Source organism: Nesoenas mayeri (assembly GCF_963082525.1).
Source record: "Nesoenas mayeri genome assembly, chromosome: 1".
NCBI lineage: Eukaryota > Metazoa > Chordata > Aves > Columbiformes > Columbidae > Nesoenas > Nesoenas mayeri.
The window spans coordinates 45,951,737-45,970,990 of record NC_137541.1 but is presented as its reverse complement, the minus strand read 5'-3'; the positions used below and the strand labels follow the sequence as shown (position 1 = coordinate 45,970,990).

Below are 19,254 nucleotides of genomic sequence, written 5' to 3'. Positions count from 1 at the left end.
CATCAACTGAAAAGAAAATACAACTTGATTATTTTCCAGTAACTGGAGACACTTTTTGGTTTGATTTGGTTTTATTTACTGCAGAGTGGAAAAGGATTCTGGTTGTGATGGTTTTGTTTGTTTGTGTGTTTGGTTCTGGTGGTTGGTTGTGGGGTTTTTTTTTGTTTATTTTGTTTTGGTTTTTAAATAAAGATCTTGTTTTACATCGTGGCTGAAAGTCAAGCAGACTTGAGGGAGAACTTTTTGCAGTCCTTAAATCAAGCAAAATAAATTCCAGTAAGATAACAAGACCAACCCTGTCTCCTAGTAGTGGCACTGTATGCTAGTACATTATATTCAGGAATGTTTATCAAAAGAGTCTGCACAGTGTTTGTATATTTACAGAAGTTTACCTCCCTGCTCCCCTGAGGGCCTGTTCCCTCAGGCTTCTTCCACATTCCTTAATCTGACACAAGAAAGAGAAAGCCACTGTAGCCAGAGTCCCACCACCACCTGCTTTGCATTTGGTTAGAGCACCCCAACAATTTAGTGCTAACAAAGGCTAACCCAAATGCTGCCTTCCTGAGTACTCCTTTCCTCTTGAAGGTTGCAGGGCTTGAAGCAAGCGAGTGCTTTGGTCTACGTGACAACATACCCACCAGTTACTTGCCTCCTTGACAAAGTGGCCTGGAGATCCTGTCATTCAATTCAGTTCGTCTTTGGAAGCTTAATGCTACATTTGTGTATTTCCCAAGTGTGTTGAGGAACAGCGCCTGGATAGAACAACTGCTGACTGTGGTCAATAGTCATCACTGCTCTAACTTACAAACAGTAAATTCTCTGTGCAAAGAGTTACTAGCAGATGCATCAAGTTTTGCTGGTTCAGAACATGAGAAACTCTATATACAAATACCCAGTAATTTAGAATTGAGAACCGTTAATACATATGACTAATTTGCCCTATCATTCTAATTAGATTCAGAGAGAAAATTAACTTATTAGGGCTGATACACATTATGGTGCACTCTCTCCTGACCACACTCTTTGCACTCCAGCCTAGTAAAAAGTACACCTGGCACTTGCAGTTCCTTGGATCCCTTCCACAGCATCATACCATCTTTTGTGGGCGTGGGCTTGTAAAGTGGAAAACCCATTGGATTAAGGCAGAAGACTGACATAAGCGAACAGCTCATTGCAGACATAGCCAGTTAGACACAATCTGATTGAACAGGCAACTGACTGCCAACAAGTATGCATTTATGTATTTACAGCTTAAAGTCCGAGAGTCTTTGTAGCCTTCTCCATCCAGTCCACACATTTAAACTGACAAAAAATAATTTGTATACATACAGCACTTAAAAAACAGGGAGAGGAAGGAAGGAAAAAAAAAAAAAAAAGGAGGAAAGCAGCCATACCGGCAGCTTCATCTTGGTATAATCATCCTTTCTATGGCACAAATTATATGATCCCAGTTTTTACAAAATATTGCCAGAAGCGTCACTGCGAAAAAAGTGCAAATGATATGAAAACGGCTCTTCATCATAGGAGCAATGAACTTTGCAATAGTAGAAACGCACACTAAGATGACAGTCATGAAGGCCAGGATAACATTTATACATTTCCCCAGGAGCACTTTGGCATTAACCGTTTCAGACTGCTGTGCTTGCTGTTCTTGTTGATGAAGCTCCAGCTTTGAAACCCGGGTCTGGCAGGATTCCAAAGCTTCCTGGAGACAGAAAACAAGAATTAGGGCAGCTGTATTTCCATACACCACTTTTCCCATTTTAGCTGCAGAGCCATCCATCAGCTAGATTTGAAGTGCAATTTATTACAGACTCCTAAAACTTGAATAAACCACCAGCTCTTTTAAATATAAATGCCCATATATATCTGCATGTGTGTATCACTGCCTGCTCAGGCATAATCAAGTCTGACAACACTGTCCAAAAAGTGGTTTTTACATTTTTCATGCCTGAGAAAAAGTATCATAATTAACGTTTCCGACAGATAATGTTTCCTGCATATACTGATGAGATAAAGTACTGGCAAAGCTGTTGCCATGGCAACTTTCACTGCATTAAAACAGCATCAAAGTTTCTTTGTATATGCTCTAGAAAACATTAGGGTAGAACAAGCTTGCTGTGATACTAATTAAATCTACTTTGCAATATGTACCATTTGGTTTACACCACTTCTCCTGCCTACATTACTTTTTCTCTCAAAGCCACCCATCATCCAGCGCTGGGACGGAGTCCTCAGGCAGAGATTGCCTTCCCCCTCTGTTACTGTGAAGACATACCCCAAGTGGGCAGCGTGCAGCAGAGAAATGCGTGGTGATGCTTTTAGGGGATTCTCTCACACGACATATTCCACTTCACATTTTGTTCTAAGGCAACCTTAGGTGCTCACCTTGCTCCTCTGCTTGAGGGTAGACTAAAAATGGTCTTTAAGTAAAATGGTTCTTAAGTCACTAACCCCATGCTTGAGCTCTCTCAAAGTGAATCATGGAAAAATTTCCGACTGCTTCACTTCCTTGCCAAATGCTACATTTTTGCTGGAGTTGGGACTTGGGCACCACTATGTAACACAGTGCAAGGCTATAATTTAATGAAATCAATCAACCTGACATAACCTTTTATCACTGTGTAAGAGAAAAACTATGCTCCAGCACCCCTACTTTATTTCCCACTCTTGAACTTCAAACATTTTTCTTGCACTGGCAGGGGCGTTCACTCCCCTGATCACATAGTAAGATGATTCAACCCAATCCTCTGTGTAAAAACAAACAAAAACCCTGCACAGTTCTCCGTTGTTTCGACAAGCTGAACTGGCCTGCCGTGTGACCAGTTGGGCACCAAAGTCAGCATAAAGCACACAGCACGGCACCTTACAGAGGGCTGTTTCCTTTCACTCTTCCAGGAATTAGTCATAATACAGAAGACAGTTCTTAACAGGTGGTGCGAAGTCCCTTTGGGTTCATGCACGCTCTCCACTACACACTAAAGAACTTCACTGGTCCTTCTTCCGCTGTGACCCTAAGTTATTCTCAAATCATCTCATGCTGCCTTAGAGAAAGCCCAGCTGCACAAGTATGATACCTGCAGTTCCTTATTGAGAGGCTGAACAAGTATTCCAAACATGATTTGCCCATCCCTTACAGACAGAGTGCACCAAAGCTAGGTTGTTACTTAAAATATCCACAACTTAAACGCTTTTATTCTATTTAGCTTATTTGCCAAACCCCTAAAGAGACAGGTTTAAACAGGCCCAACTGTACAGAGATAAAAGAAACAAGGCTGTATCAATGTAGCGCTTAATTAGTTTTAAAAGTCTCTGACACCCCTCCAGGGTTCTGCTAATGAGCTGGTGAACATTCACAGCCCTTCTGCTGAAGAACCTGGGTCTCATTGAGTTTTCACATCCTCAAGATGTCTTTACAGAAAGGAGTTCTGCACGAGAGACCTCTTTTCTTTAACTCTACAAAGGACACTAATAGACTTAGATTCAGTACCATCCCTTTCCCACTCTGTTCCCAGAGGGTTCTTGACTCTCACACCAAGGAGGGACCAGGGTGACAGTCCTCTCTATGGTTAGAAGTCTGAGCACAGGACAGGGTGGTTTGTTGGTTTGTGTTTGTTTGTTTTTTTACCATCTGAGCCAATGTGAAGACAGTTGTCGAGCATTCCTCAGGTTGATAGTGAATTTAAACCCAATGTAAGGCAAACCAATCTTTTCACCATTTTTCACCACTTGCTCAGATTTTAGGTAGAAATATGCATTATATGAATGATTATATTGTATCTAAATATTCAGGTATGTAACTACATGCTGTCAGGACAAACTTGTAGACATTATTACTGGCTTTTGATTGAAGCCAGACACAGCTACAACTGATCATTGGGGTGAACACAGCCTACAGCTTTGATTATAGGGGCTGTTGTGACCATGGATTAAAACTCTTAAATTAGAACTGGCAAACTTACAAGTCTATTTATCAATTAGCTGTCTTTCTTTTTACTTTACACTCGATTTATAATAAGCCTTGCCAATGATATGGCTACATGTTGTTGAAACTGAGCAAGAGGTTTGTGTTAGGACATTGTAAAAAGTGGCATTTTACACAATACAAGGAGACAATTCCTTCTTCCTCTGATGCAAGAAATTAAACCAGGGCATTTTTCATCCACTAGTCTGCCTAGGCTATATTATCAATCCCAACAGAAAAAATTCTGAATCCACTGAAACAAATGGAGACTGTCGCCAATTAAATGTGCTGGGTTTTTACCATAAAACAGACAAAACACAGGTTTAACTATTTCCCCAGATTCCTTATTTACAAAGATGCAAGTATTACAGTACATGATTGCTATAAAATGTTGGAAGATTATGGGTAAGGAAAAAGAAAAAGTACCTGAACATCTCGTGATCGCTCATATGCCTGATACGCCACCTTCTCCTCTATGCTGGCTAGCTCTTGTTTCAAGTTTGCTGTCTCATGTTGATGAAGATCAGTGAGGTCATTTAACTGGTCTTCCAATCTTTCGTATCTTATTAGGAAAAAAGGTCTAATTTTAGTGCCTTTTATTCAAGTAATTCTAGATCATGAAAACAATTACACATTTTAAAAGGTAACTTACTATGGATTCATCTGACTGGCATTACAGAGCACATAGAGAAATTGGTAAAAACTTTGGAAACTCTCCATAAGCATTTATTCAGTGAACTGAAGGCCTTTTTTGAGTGTTTCTTGCTGGCAGTGGATGTTAAAAAGCAAATATTTGTACATCATTGGCAAATTATATGAACTATAAACAGTGGCTCAGGGTATCCAAGTCACATTTTTCAATTTCTCCCTCTTCATTTAGACAAGAGGATATGGTTGCAAAAGTAAGCCTGAACCAGTTAACAGCTTGCCAGTAGTGAAAGGAAAAATAAATTCCCTGGATCCCCTCTCAAACAGAACTGCAAGGTTTGCCATTCATGTCCAGCCTGCTCTGGCATGTCTCTACACGGTAAACCAGTTCAACTAAACCATCAGGAAACCAGAATATATATTTTTTTTGTTACTTTGAAACTTGGTTTAACACACAAAGGCAAACACTGCAGTTGACACAAAAATGATGGAGGTAAAATTGTCTAGCTGTGGAAACAGTGGCAGAAGGCTGCAGATCTCAATGGCAGTGTGCTGTCAGAATGGGCTGCTCTGCCTTCTCCTGAAGCCAAGTCCCGAGTTCAGGACTCCATTCCCTCTGTTCCTTCCCCCGTCATGTTCCCACCTGATATTCAGCCTTCTCTTGTATTCAAGAACTTTAAACACGGGAAATATTAAATATTGCATTTCATACTGAGTTTTTGCCCATTAGTGTAGTAAAGAATGCAAGAATCAACACTTAGTTTAACAAGCAATACGACAATTGGGATATAGGTACAGCAGGTGCAAGCCCTCTGTAGAACGTCTCTCACTTCCCACAGTGGATGATAAAGGAATAAATTGTCAAGTAACAACGGCAAGGGGAAGTTCTACTACAGCACTTAAAATTGTATTTCGTAGCTGTACATTATAGCAGGGTACAAAGTGACAACGCATCCACAAGATGCCAATGTGTCTGAGAAGTCTTTGGACAAGGTACTGAGGACTGAAAGGTCTATTTATCAGCTGTATGTCAGCTCTGCTGCACCATAGATTGGTTAGTATTTTGAAGTCGCAATAGATCAGAATCCTTCCACCAGTTACAAAACAACTGGCATCTCCTATACGGAGTATTCACATCACACAATATGTCAAATGAGAGAATTTTCTGACAAGCCTTCAACAAAAGGCAAAGAACTACCACATCATTTGACAGGAAATATTAATGTTCTACACGTATTTTCAGTTATTGGAAAGAGTGGAATATTTTGGTACCAGATACTGACTGGAATATTTTTTTTCTTGTTTCTGAAATATTACACACACAAGCACACACCCACATTTACACTTTCCAAACAGCTTCTATACCCATTCAAAAGTAATTTCAAGAAAACAGTTTCAAAAGTACCTATATCGTTCCTCTTGTAACATCTGAGAAATAAAGCCATAGTCTCTTTTAAACTGTGTTTTCAAATTCTCAATATCATCAGCCAGTTGGGACTGTGTCTCCTTGATTTCCCTCAGTTCCTCCAAAATCATGGAAAGCTTTCCTTGGCTGTCCAGGGTACCTGCCACAGCAGGACCAAAGGAAGCATTCCCATTACTGTCTGCTGACCCAGAGGTCCCGCTTGAGCATTCATCATCACTAACATATTTTGGTTTGGCAACAATGGTGGCACTGCCTCCATATGTTCTAGAACTCGTTTCTGGCCGAAATTCATCCAAGGTATTTTTGAGATGAGCAATGTTGTCTGCACTACCAAATTTGTTTCGGATCAGGTTTGCAAACTCTCTAGACTTGCTGAAAACAAAGACGGGTGGTGTCAAAGATACACCGGGCACACCCGACTTGCTGCTCTCTGTTGCATGCCCAGAGGTACGGGACTTTCCGTGCTGAATATCCTTCAAGTTATCTTTGGAGGCATCCTTAGCAGTTTTGGAAGATCCATTTTGTTCAATATCCTTGAGCTTTTTGTGATACTGTTCCAATTTCTTCTGCAGCTGCGCAATGGAGTGGGCAGATTTCTGGTTCTTTTTCTCAAATACTTGTTTAATGCGCCCAGCCTGTTGCTTGTCTGCACTGTTTACCAGTTTCAAATACTCAGCCACGTTTCCATCTCTAGCTGTTTGTTCAACTTTGATTTGTTCTGTAACCTTGAGGATTTTCTGTTTCAAGCTATCTGCACTGAGTTTGACTTTGTGAAACTCTAGGACCCCATCTGGTACATCGAAGTTCAGGTTGGTGTCAGAGCCTCCACGGCGAATGTTAAGCGGCAAACTCAAGGTATTCATGTCATGTCTTTCCACCTGAGAGAAAAAAAAGAGATAAACAGAATTTGAATTTTACTTATTAAAATTCAACCTTCCATTTCCTTTTCCACATGTAATTATGACAAGTACACAATATAAAGCAGCTTATAGTAGCAAAATAGAACTAACTTTTCTTTGAAACTGAGAAGCATTTTTCTCAACTTCCCTAGGTTGATAAGCAGCCCAAGGAACTGTCTGTCCCTATTAGAAAAGCAGCAAGATGAATTAGAGTGAAAATTATATAGTATATAGTCTATAGTTTTTCAGAATAATTTACAGTAGTTCACAAAATCAGAACAACACCTAGTTAGGAAAGGCTCCTAAATATATTTTTTATTATTAAGATTTTTAAAGAGTTCATAACTGATCCATCTTTCTCTTAGAAATGGTCAAACACTGATAGAGATGTGAACAGATTTTCCCCTCTACAGCAGTGTTACACAATTCAGTATATTTTACCAGGTTAAATTCCCTTTTTGATACATGCTCCTCCCATTCAAATTCATCACACAATTCAAAGTGTTTGCACAACTAGCTGAACATTCTTGGAAATTTACTGCACGTTTGAGCAGGAAGCGGCTGCTAGTTTTTAGTGCAGAGAGCATAGAGAAAGAATTGGCCCAGATTTGACTTCCTATGCTTCATGAAGATGCTCAACAGCTTTACCTGCTATGGCTAAGTTTGTTTTAATAGAAATTCACTGAGTGTGACTTACAGTCAGAAACTCGGGAAAGAAAACCACATTAGCTCAAGCATAGGCTCTGTACACCTTAACAATGCTCTCAGGAAGTGTAACAAAAACAATCAGGCAACTTGGTCACAACACAAACAAAACAGATTATTCATCTTCCGCAACAGAAAGAAAAGATAATCTGACACAAACATAAAAAGTATTTCCTCATATAAAGTCAAAGCCATGGAGGAGGCATGAGACAAGAATGATCTAATCAAAATAGCTTCATCCCTATTATCATCTTGTATTGGCCTCTGTGACAAAGAAAGTACATTTCATTAAAGGTGCCACAACATCATATCTGTAGAGACTGCTTAACAAATGCTCTAGCCATAATGGGTTTTCAGAGCTTTAGCTTCAGAGGGAATAATACAATTATCAGGCAAGACCATTGCAGAGACAAGGCAGAAGCTGTATTAAATAATCTTTTCAAGATGCATTTGTGAAATGCTTTGACTACTCATTGCTTCAAAATGCCTGAGATACTATGTTAATAGTTTGACTTCCGACTACAGTATTTATTACTGTCTGTGATACTGAAGAACTTGCAGCAAGACCTATGCACACATACATGCCCAGTTGTCAATCTTTTTCTTGATTAAACAACCAAAACCATAATTAAGTATTGCTATAAGGTTTGTTTCCCTATTCTTGTACAGTTTTGGTGGCCCTCCTGGAAAGTCTCTCCAGCATTCCTGTATTGCCCTCAAAATCCAGGCTCAGGAACCAGCCATGGTGTCCTCGTGTTAGTGACAGGCATGATGCACAGTTGGATCAGGAGAACTGTTCTCAGCTGGTGTCTATCATGATGGGTTACAAACACAGAGGGAATAATACAGCCATAAAATTGGATCTGCACCTGACCATATCAGAGACAAGATCATCTCTACTCTGACCTTATATTCTTAAATTACTGAGGATTACAGTACTTTTTATTTTCCTTTTTCTTTTTCTATTGTACTGACACTTGAAAAATGCAAACTGAAGAGTTCTGGAGTTGACAAGATTTTCCGAAGAATATTGGTTAATGGTGACCTTTAAGACTCAGACTCTGTTCCAAGGATTAAACCAGTGCTGTGGCCTAATAGCTCTGCACTTTACCAGTTTGTGAAAAATACCAGATACTGAGCCATATGCTTAATTATTAAAAAGAGGTACAAGTAATTTTTATCAATATACCTAGTATCATCAGTCATATGTGCTTCACAGAAAATTGACTTTATTGACAAGATCTCATTTTAGCATTTGCACAGATATGACACACACAGATGGCATTCTATATTCGGGGTGATGCCTAATTTAAAGAATAACAACAATCACAAACTCACTCAAATTTTTATTGACTTTTTTTTTTTAGCTGGACAAGTCTTAGAAATATAACTAATAATAAAAAAAAGCTTTAAAAGATCACTTTTTAAAGTGGTAACACTCATAGCTAAAATATGCATTTAATATAAGCAAAAACAGCTTGACCTAGGATACTTGTATATTTTCAAAGGCTCATACAGCAAAGAAAAGCAATTGAGGCAAAGAGCTGAAAAGCTTACGCACTAGGTCTGCACTCCATATTCCAAATATTTCCTTAAATGGATTTACTGGGTCTGGATAAACTCAGTAAAGATAAAAAGCTCAGTATAAAACAACAGTTTCCTGAAACAACCTAAGACATTTTTGAATAAGCTTTGGCACAAAATTATACTGTAATAAATCACTGAATTGCATATATACACAAGACAGATCCATCACTGATGTCACTAAGGACAAGCTGTACATAATTCCAAGAATGGGTGGGTCTATCTCTAACCTTTACACAGCATTAAGTGTTTACTTCCTTAGTACAAAATAGTCTAAAAATATATTGTAATAATTGGATATAAGCCCAAACCAGATCCCTTCTCCCTTATGTCCTTTCCCTTACTAGAATCTCAAGCGGTCAGCAAGGTCTATCATCATCATGTACCCCCTGCCTTCCTGAAACTTCAAGGTCACAGCATCAGCAGAGATCAAAAGAATAATAGTGTCGAGGGAATACATCTGCTGAAAGTTGCATTGCTTTTGGAGTTGAGGAAATCAATTAGCATGTGGCAAATCTACTTCCGAAATGAGTAAAACTAACCATAGGGTCAGTTTAAATTCAGTAAAGTTTAGGAAAGAACTGTGTCTAAATTCCCAAAACACCACTAGAAGTAGTTTTTTAGTTTACTGGATTCAGAGCTCACCAAGGGTACAGAATATTCATATCCAATAAATTTCTCTGATTGTATTTGGCCAAAACGGTAGTTGTCCTTTTGCCATCATGACATAAAGTTGGGCCAAGCAACAGAGGCTCTTAAATATTCTCTTGACATAATATACTTTTTTGTTCGTGGAGCAGGGTTTTTTGTTTGTGTTTGGTTTTGTTGGCTTTTTTGTTGTTGGTGGTGGTTTTTTTTGGTTGGTCGATCAGGTTTGTGTGGGTTTGCAGGGGAGAGGGTTTGTTTTTAGGGACTGTTGTTTTGTTGTAAATCAGAAGCAAGCAGACACTGGAGGACCCATGTGTCTATACAAGTGGCCTATCGCTTTCCTGTGATGTGGGCTGGAATCCTCCCCCACACAGGAGGCTGAGCGCACACCTCCCTCCAAGTAGAGAAGTGCTCTTCCAGCTGTGCTATGGGAGGAAATGATGAATGCCACCCATGCCTTCTGTGACTCTCTGGTCACCAGCGCCTGACAAGGGCACCAAGCTGTTAATAATAAAGAAGTTGTTGAGAGATTGATTTGTTTTTCTAAGATTTTCATTATGGTTGCCAAAACAAAACAAACACACAGTAGTGGCCCCAATAGCCAAAATAATTTACCTGAGACCAGCCACACTTTTGGAAGTGAAGAGCAATTAAAGAAAACAGAACAAAATCATTATTCATCTCTCCTATCATGATAACAATTAATAGGAAGCTGGGGATTAGCAATAGATGAGATGATGAGCAAGAGATAAAGTCGAAACAATCCCAAGACAAGTGGTAACAGAAGGAATGCAATGCACCAGCCCAGGGTCTGAGGAAATACCAGAGACATGTCCAGGATCTGGCTTCTAAGAAAAACCGCAAAAAAACAATTTACACATGATTACTGGTATAGCCATAGCTGATGTTAGCTTGAAAGAAATCTGCGACTTGGAGAAACCACTGCATTTTATGGAGCATTTCACATATACACTTTGCTACATTCCAGTTGAGAACTAATTGTAATGTTTTTACTGATTACAGACTAGCTTTTAAAAACAGTGATTTAGGAGTGCAGCAATTCAGGCTTCTTGCCTGCATCAGAGCCGGACACTACTGATGACCAGATAGGTAAATCTCAGAGATAAAGCAACTTTATTCTGCCCCAACTCCCCTTTTTTCCAAGGAGCCAAGCAGATCCTTGGTTGCATGGTCAGGCTGTTCATGCAGACCATTCCAAGCCAAAGTCCAGATTTTCAAAAGGGATGGCAGAACAACTGCTCGGTACAATGACCACAGTCACACTACTAGGAACCTTTCACTAGGCATGAACTGGCAGGTATACTTGCCATTTTAAATGGTAAAGGGAGGACTGGGTGAAAGGCAACCTGTCATTTATAAAGAAGCACATATTTATAAAGAGTCACAAAGATGATTAAGAGAGTGGGGCATCTCCCTTATGAGGAAAGGCTGAGGGAGCTGGGGCTCTTTAGCTTGGAGGAGACTGAGGGGTGACCTTATTAATGTTTACAAATATATAAAGGGTGAGTGTCACAAGGATGGAGCCAGGCTCTTCTCAGTGACAACCAACGGTAGGACAAGGGGCAATGGGTGCAAACTGTAACACAGGAGGTTCCACTTAAATATGAGAAGAAATTTCTTCTCAGTGAGGGTGCCAGAGCACTGGAACAGGCTGCCCAGGGAGGTTGTGGAATCTCCTTTGGAGACGTTCAAAACCAGCCTGGACACCTTCCTGTGTAACCTCATCTAGGTGTTCCTGCTCCAGGAGGAAGATTGGGCTAGGTGATCTCTCAAGGTCCCTTCCAATCCCTAAGATTCTGTGATAAATCGCTTTTTTATTTACAAAAAATTTGAAGGCCAGAGTTTCCAAGGCGGGGCAAGGATTCTCTCCCAAAGGTATCGCTGGGTGTGTGACAGTCCCATTTCTCCTGCAGACAAGCACTGGTTTGCCAGCAGAAATCAACTACCTTGACTTCTGATAAATCTAGACCCTGTGGCTACAGTGAAACCTCACAAAACATAGCGCATCCTAAAGGCTCAGAAGTCCGAAGCATTGAACTGTTGAATAGGTGAGAACATCATGCTTAACAGCCTATGTAGATTGGCCATTACATCCTCTGGTTGCAAAATGCAAATCAGACATTAAAAAGTTATTTCTTCTCCAAAGATCCTGGGTGAGAACCATTTGGGAAAAAGATACCCGTAGTGAATAGAGCAAAGGGAGCATGCAGCCCACCCTCGAGCACACATCTCGTGGCTGCTCAGATGAATCACTTCCTCCGTTCCACTGAGTGTGTCAATAGCTCTTCACTGGCAAGTGAGAGAGCTCAGCCACCTATGTTTAGGTGTCAAACTGAATTCTGCTATTTCATCAATCTCTTTTATACTCTTTTAAGAAGTGGCTGAAAGAAGCACAGAGAAAAAGCATTTGCAAGAGAGAGTCACTGCATATACGCATCAGGCTCCAGAAAGCACACATCTTTGGGTTGCCTCACTAACAGAAGCAAATCATGAGGACACAAAGTGATCTGCTTGTTCAAATAAACCCAGTTTAAAGGTAGTTGTTTGTTTTTGTTTTTCTTTCAGCAAACAGCATCATTACCATCACCAGTCATAGCTGTGCAAGCTAAACAAAAGCTTATGATGACAATTTAAGTCTATCTTGCAAGACTTTTAGAGGGGTATCTGATTAGCACTTAGAAGAAGAATCCCATAAGAAACATACAAGATAGAATTAAGGCAACTCTAAAGCTTTTAGGGTTTAGCAATAGCAACAAAAATAATCAGGAGTAATTATCTTTTTTTTCAAGAAGTATACATATACCAGTGGCACAGGGGTTCCAATGGGTAAAGAAGCGTGCAGAGGAGGTTATGTTACTTTTTCAGGATATTCCAAAGCAGACTCTGTTTAGGGAGAGAGTTTTACCATCTCTTTCATATTGACTGCTCCTTCTAAAACCCACAGGAGAAGAATCCTTAATGGAAGGTTTAAAACCATGCTTAATTATCATAAAAGGTTTTAAATTATATAAAATCAGCCCCCAAAACTCCTGTACAGTACGTTGCAGCAAAACACCTTCTGCTCATGTTTTTTTAGAGCTACTTAACAGCAATATCTAGAAGTACCTACACTCAGAACATCATACTAATAATCATGTATAGGGTTGAGAGTATAGGAATGGAGGGAGATGGCAAAACCTGCTTCTAAAATACTTTTTATCAGGGAAATCAGAGATCCGGGGCAACTGATTGTCTGAGACCACCCAGCAAATGCTGATGGGGTCAAATAACAAAGAAGGTTGTCCTTTTACCATCAGCAGCTTATCTATCACCTATCAAAAAGACAAACATTAAAGCTGTAAGACACCTCACTAACATACATCAGGGGTTTATTCCAGTTGGTAGTCAAAGATAATCCCAGATACCTCTTGGCAAGTATCTGCACTTCAATATTTAAAGGCTGGGGAGCTTCAAGGCCATTTCACGAGTAAGGCATAACACAGAGGTGAACTGACCTGTAGAGCTTGGATACTTTTGAAAATGTTCCCCATTATGCCAACATAGTCTGGTAATTATAAAAATTCAGTTGCTGTACTATGCAACTTCAGCAAGACCTCAGATAGAGACTAAGCAACTAAGCATACTGGGCAAGACCTCAGATACAGAACCCACTCCTTCTCAGGGTCAGTTTGATCACCTGTCTTTCCCTCCATCTTAATTCTTTATATTAGCACCACAGAGCTGAGACTGTAAGCACAGGCACTTCGATAAGGATGGAAATGTAATTTTAGTTTAAGCAAAAAAAGTTCAAAATGCTTTAACTCTGCAGAAAGCAATGTCAAAGAAGGCATAGAAACATAAGTTTAGTGTTGATAGAAGGACAGCTTTTACTCCCTCGGTATATTATAATTTGGTCAATGCAAAATAGCCATGTATAACCTGCAACTCAGGCAGTCAAGTTCACACCAATGTTGTTTTGCCTCAAATCCTATGGACATGCCCAGTTCAATCTAGAAGTATCCCAGAAATAACCTTTTATCTAATTGCTGGTTAAAGGACTGAACTAGGGCCAAATTAGCTAGGTCACTGCTTGTGTGTAAATAAATCTTTAGATATGGTACTATTTGAGATTAAACCAACAATGGGAGAACAATGAGGGGAAGAGGCAGTTTTCTGCTTCATTGCTGACACCAGCTCCTTCAAAACCCAATGATCTCCACTGGAAAGTCTCCCGTGTCACGACTTGCTCTCAGTCCTGTTTCCAGGTTGCTCCACAGCATAAAAATGACATGAGCAAAACAGTTCCAAGACAAACAACTTTTGTGCCTAGACACTGCAAACTTCAACAGACAGTCACGTAAAAACAAAACAAAACAAATCACAGTTACAGGGAAAACAACACAGCGATGTACACATACTCAGATTTACTATGTTTAAGGATCTTAAGCAGGCAAGAGGTAGGCTTCACACCCTACAGTTAACTATGTTGCTTTAGATCAGTCCCACTCTTCAGATAAGTGCCAATAATTAAGGAGGAGCCATTAAAATACTCTCTCCTAACTTCTCAAATAAAAATAAATGCGACTTTTATGTGTATATTTCTTCTGTCGCAGGTTTCCATAGCAATATAAGGAAATACTTGGGAGCCTCAGGTGCTACATGGGTGGCAAACGGAGAGGTGCTTTTGAGAAGCCTGCACTCCTACCGAAGGAGAGCGCCTTTCACCTGATGCAAATCCTTCAAAACACATCCACCCTGAATCAGTGCGGGGGCGACACATTTTTGAAGAGTGATGCAAGACATTCTGTATCTCTTCTTCTAGACTAATTGTTCAACTCACTTCTGGTGTTTCTAATAAGTGCTTTCCCTCCCTCCCTGCTCCAGCTTCTATGGTTTTTCTTCCCCTCCTATTCAGTAATAAGCTTTCTTCTTCTAAATATATCCAAATAGGTGGCAAGAATGAAATTTTCCAGAATACTGTGAAATACTCTGAAAAGCCACCTGCTATACGTTTTCAATTATTAAATCATTTTCTATGAATGAGAATTTGAGGAAAAGCCAGCCAAATCCCCATCATGACTAACCACTTCTCACAGTCACAGCATGTGTTTCTGATTTTCCACCACTTGTGATTTAGAGTGTGCTTTCCTTGGTAGCACTCCCTTGGCTACCTTCACATCACAAATTATCTATTCCATGCTGACAAGGCTAAAACAGGTCGCCTGCTCCCTCCATCTGGTTCATTCTGTTTCACAGTCGACTCTTAAGTTCATTGTTATTCAGATTGTCTAAGCGTTTCCTGAAATCCAAGCTCCTGGAACTGCACAAACATAAGAGACTTCCAAGGAATATTATGAAGTTTCTTGCCCTCAGCTACAGAGAAATAACTTGCACATCTAACTTAAGAGTCAACAATCAACCAAGTCCTCCTTTCCCCAAAATGCTGACAATTTAAAGGAAATTTTAAATATGTGATTTATAGAAATACAAAAACCAAACCCACAACCCCAAACTGATTTTAGAAAGTCTAATGCATTACTATTTACTGCTTTTTGATTTCAGCACTTATATAAAATCTATTTTGTATCAGGAACATTTAGACTTTATGGTAGCAGGGATTTTGGAAGTACTATCACTCAGAGAGAAAAAAACACTCTAAATCGATAGAAGGGCCATCGCGGGCAAAAGACCCGAGATGTGGGTCTTTTTGTTTATTTTATGTTAAACGAGAACAATAGCTCCATCACGCATAAGATCTCTTCATTTGCGTTAATGTTGCGGCAGCACATCCTGAGCATGTAAACAATCACATCTTGTCCTGTACATGAACTGAGTCACTTATTCAAAGCAGCCTGCTTGCTTCTGCCTTTTTTCTCTGCTTCTCTCCACACTAGGCTGATAAATTAAAATTTTGAAAACACATTTCTGTTCTATCAGCAGTTCTGCCTATGCACAGGACTTTGAGTTCATTTTTTGATACGAAAGCCTAATCAAAAGATAAGGTCTGCTTCATTACATTACGTGACTAACAACCACAGGCTGTTACACAGCTGAAATGTCATTTTTCACTTTTATGGGAACTACTGGAAGGCCTACAGCCGTGGCTTTGATCCCTCTTTAAGAAGACTTCACATATACCTGACATTTCTCCCATCTCCCTAACTTTTAGACATGAGGGGCTCTAAGCTTTGCTTGTTTGTTAAGTTCAACACCTGGAAGCTTCTCCTTCCAGGTTCCAGCAGCAAACAAACCGACCTGTTGGAACTTGGATGTGTACTGGACACAAGGTCGCTCCTTCCCCACTCCTCCCTACCCCTGCCCTTATACTTCAGGCTGCTCTTCAGGAAAGGATCTCCACTTTGAAGAGCATTATATTTACCCCTCCATGATACCTAGTACATCTCTTAACAAGGTAACTTCATTTTGTAAAGCTTAGTTACTTCAATACACAAGCAAACTTTCACTATTTGCCAAATTACACATATATTATTTTTGTCTCACACCTGATATCCAAGGCTCGTATTTGTAGCCAATATCTAAAATAAACCCCAAGGAGGAGAACTGCAGGGAGACTGAACCACCAAAAATCAAGAGCTTTGGCCATACTTCATGATCTACATATATTGAAGGTAAAAAAAAAAAAAGAACAAAGAAGACAAGCCCAGAAAAGAGAGATGAAAGATTTTATTTTAAAGCCTGCTTTTGCCCTATTGGGAAAAAAAAGTTCTAGATTTTTTTTATTAACAAAATTGTATTTCATTATGCAAGATAAGGACAACTAAAACTGGAACCACACAGGTGCATTATTATACAGGTTATTCGTTAATGCTGCAATAATGGTATTTTAAGCTACTATACATAACTGATTAACACTGCTCTGAGTGAACTCTGAAGAAAACAATTGCAGCGTGGTAAGCGCCAAAATGCCCTGCAGATGCAATGGATTGAAGCCTCTACCTCCTGAAGACCCCAACAACAGAAATTTAAAGCATTCTCTTATTTACTTTTCTTCTTAAAATTGCAAAAATATTTTCTTTTCTTTTCACTTAAGGGGCAATATACAGCATTAGGCAAAAGAACCACCAAGAAACTCTTGCTCCGTATTCTTTGTGCATCTTTCTCCTGGAAGAAAATGAAACATTGACCCTCAAGTTAATATAAATAGCATTGGTTTAAAAAGTAAAATTATAATGAACAAGGTTTTCTGCTGCTTTGACTATACTACTAAACTAGGTCACAGGCAATGCTTTCAATTTATTAACAGAATGAATCAAATCTTCTTGAGAGCAACAATAATAGTTCTCCTTTCTCTGGAGGAAATGTCTTCAAGTATTATCTGTATGTTTATTATCTTCTTATTTATATAAATGTACAGTATTAAAATATGCTTTTATAAATATTTTAAAATAGGCATCAAATTATTATTACAAGCAAGTACTAGTCCACAGAAAATCTCATATACATTAAAAAAAAATAATGCAATGTTTCAGCTGATGTGCGCCTTCTGGCAAGCCTGCTCTTGGCACAGTATTTTAAGTTCACAACCTCACAATCAATTCAAATAGTTACAACTAAATATGAATTGGGGGGCAGGGAAAAGGGGAGAAGATAACTTTTCCAGAAAAAATTAGACAGGAATAGCACACATTTTGAAGATGAGCACGTCTCCCAGAATCCTCCTTTTAAAGAGGCTCCATGTGCACATAACAGCAACACAGCAGAGTGAATGACTTCAGCTCATATTTTGTGTCCTCTCCAGAAAAACGTTTTGAGTGTGCGCCAACTGCCTATTTGTTAGTTGCAAAAGAATACAGTCCTTTTAGAAGCCTACAAAAAATGTAAATTAAACTCTTAGGTGAAGCGTCTTGAAGGAATCACTGTACATTAAAACACCGTCTGTAGCACATGATTTTAAATAGTTTCTCACACAATCTTTTAAAATGTTTATGAGTTCATACTGGAAGGAGTCATGAGAGGTTGGGGGATTGTTTTCTAAAATAATACAAACAACTTTCCTATCAGTCTTTTCTCTCTGAACCAAGTTCAGCTGAGACTGTTATATCAATTTTATTGAGGTAAAATAATTCACCATTTGTACTTAGTGATACGTCATCTCCATAGTCTTGTTTTTCCTTTTTCTTTCAAATTTTTGTATACACCATACACTTCAAATACTAATGCACATTATAGAAGATATCTCAGCCCATAAAAGAAACTACCGTACAGAAATTCCACAAGTCAATGAGATAACATCAATTAATTAAAAACCAAGCAGAAGGCTTGCCTAACTGAGAAGAAAATCAAGGAGATTCATTAAATTAGAGAGGAACAAAACCCTAAAGTAAAATTATTATCTAGTCTTAAAAATATCCCTATCCTGAGAACATATTTCCCCAATTAGTGAGATTTATTAAAGTGAATTACTTTGAGATAGCAATTCAGACAATTTTGGAAGATAAACTAGGTTAAATTATACTTATGTCACTGTATTACTTGCAACAGAAGTGTCAAATCACTATTATTCTAAGTTTTAGGGGTAAAGAACGAAACTGTTTTTCAAACAACTGCCTTTAATGGGGATTCACAAACTTTTGAGAGTACTGTACAAAACCTCTGATGTCATTTTGAAGAATCTTGAGTAGTAACTTATGTATTGCCAGGGTAGTACTGGCAAATGAAAGCAGACTTTTCCTCCCAGCAATGTTTGCAAACTGAAAATACAGCAATCGCTGTTTGGCCAGAATTAAAATGTCAAGGGTGGAATGAACTCCTGCAGAATGAACTCCTCCAGATACTAAAGGCTCTTTACAAAGCTCACTGCCTTCCACTCCAAATATAGAGCACATTTGGGGAACACCTCTTCATGTAATATAAATACACAGGAGAATGTATATTATGCACAACAGCTAGGCACAAATTCAGTGCTCATAAACTAAATTAAATATCAAACAAATATAAATATCAAACCAGCTCCTTTCTTTCTATCATCCAACACAAAAACCATTCTCAAAGGCAGGACTGTGAGATGAGAATCACAGGCAAGAAACAGTAGTGACTTTGTTGAATAGATTGCTGGAAAAAGCTCAGAAACTGCACAGTTGTACAGCACATGGAACTGCAGAGAACGGAATAGATACAGTAAAAACAACTGTGTTCAAGTTGGTCTGTCTTAATCTGCTAAAGCCACGTTGCTAATCTAACAGGTGTTTAATACGGTGAAATTAAACCCCTTTATCTCAGATATCATAATTGAGTGGGTTAATATTACAGACCAATTTTACGCAACTTCTTTGCTATATTAATATGTTTACACAAAACTGTGGTCAGTGTGGCACAGATCTACTCAAGAACGATCATAGGAGACAAGCAGGGCTAAAAAG

General features: G+C 39.0%; 1 protein-coding gene across 1 annotated transcript in view; it reads right to left on the bottom strand.

The window, feature by feature from the left end:
• Positions 1-1,034: 1,034 nt before the first annotated feature.
• The window catches only part of TMCC3 (transmembrane and coiled-coil domain family 3), a 47,402-nt gene continuing 29,182 nt past the window's right edge, over positions 1,035-19,254 (bottom strand). Inside the window, exons 2-4 of the mRNA XM_080353566.1 lie at positions 6,018-6,916; positions 4,391-4,526; positions 1,035-1,705 (exon numbers count right to left, since the gene is read on the bottom strand). Of these exons, the coding sequence (XP_080209692.1) occupies positions 1,403-1,705; positions 4,391-4,526; positions 6,018-6,916 (1,338 nt within the window). The 3' untranslated portion in view covers positions 1,035-1,402. The remainder of the gene's footprint in view (positions 1,706-4,390; positions 4,527-6,017; positions 6,917-19,254) is intronic.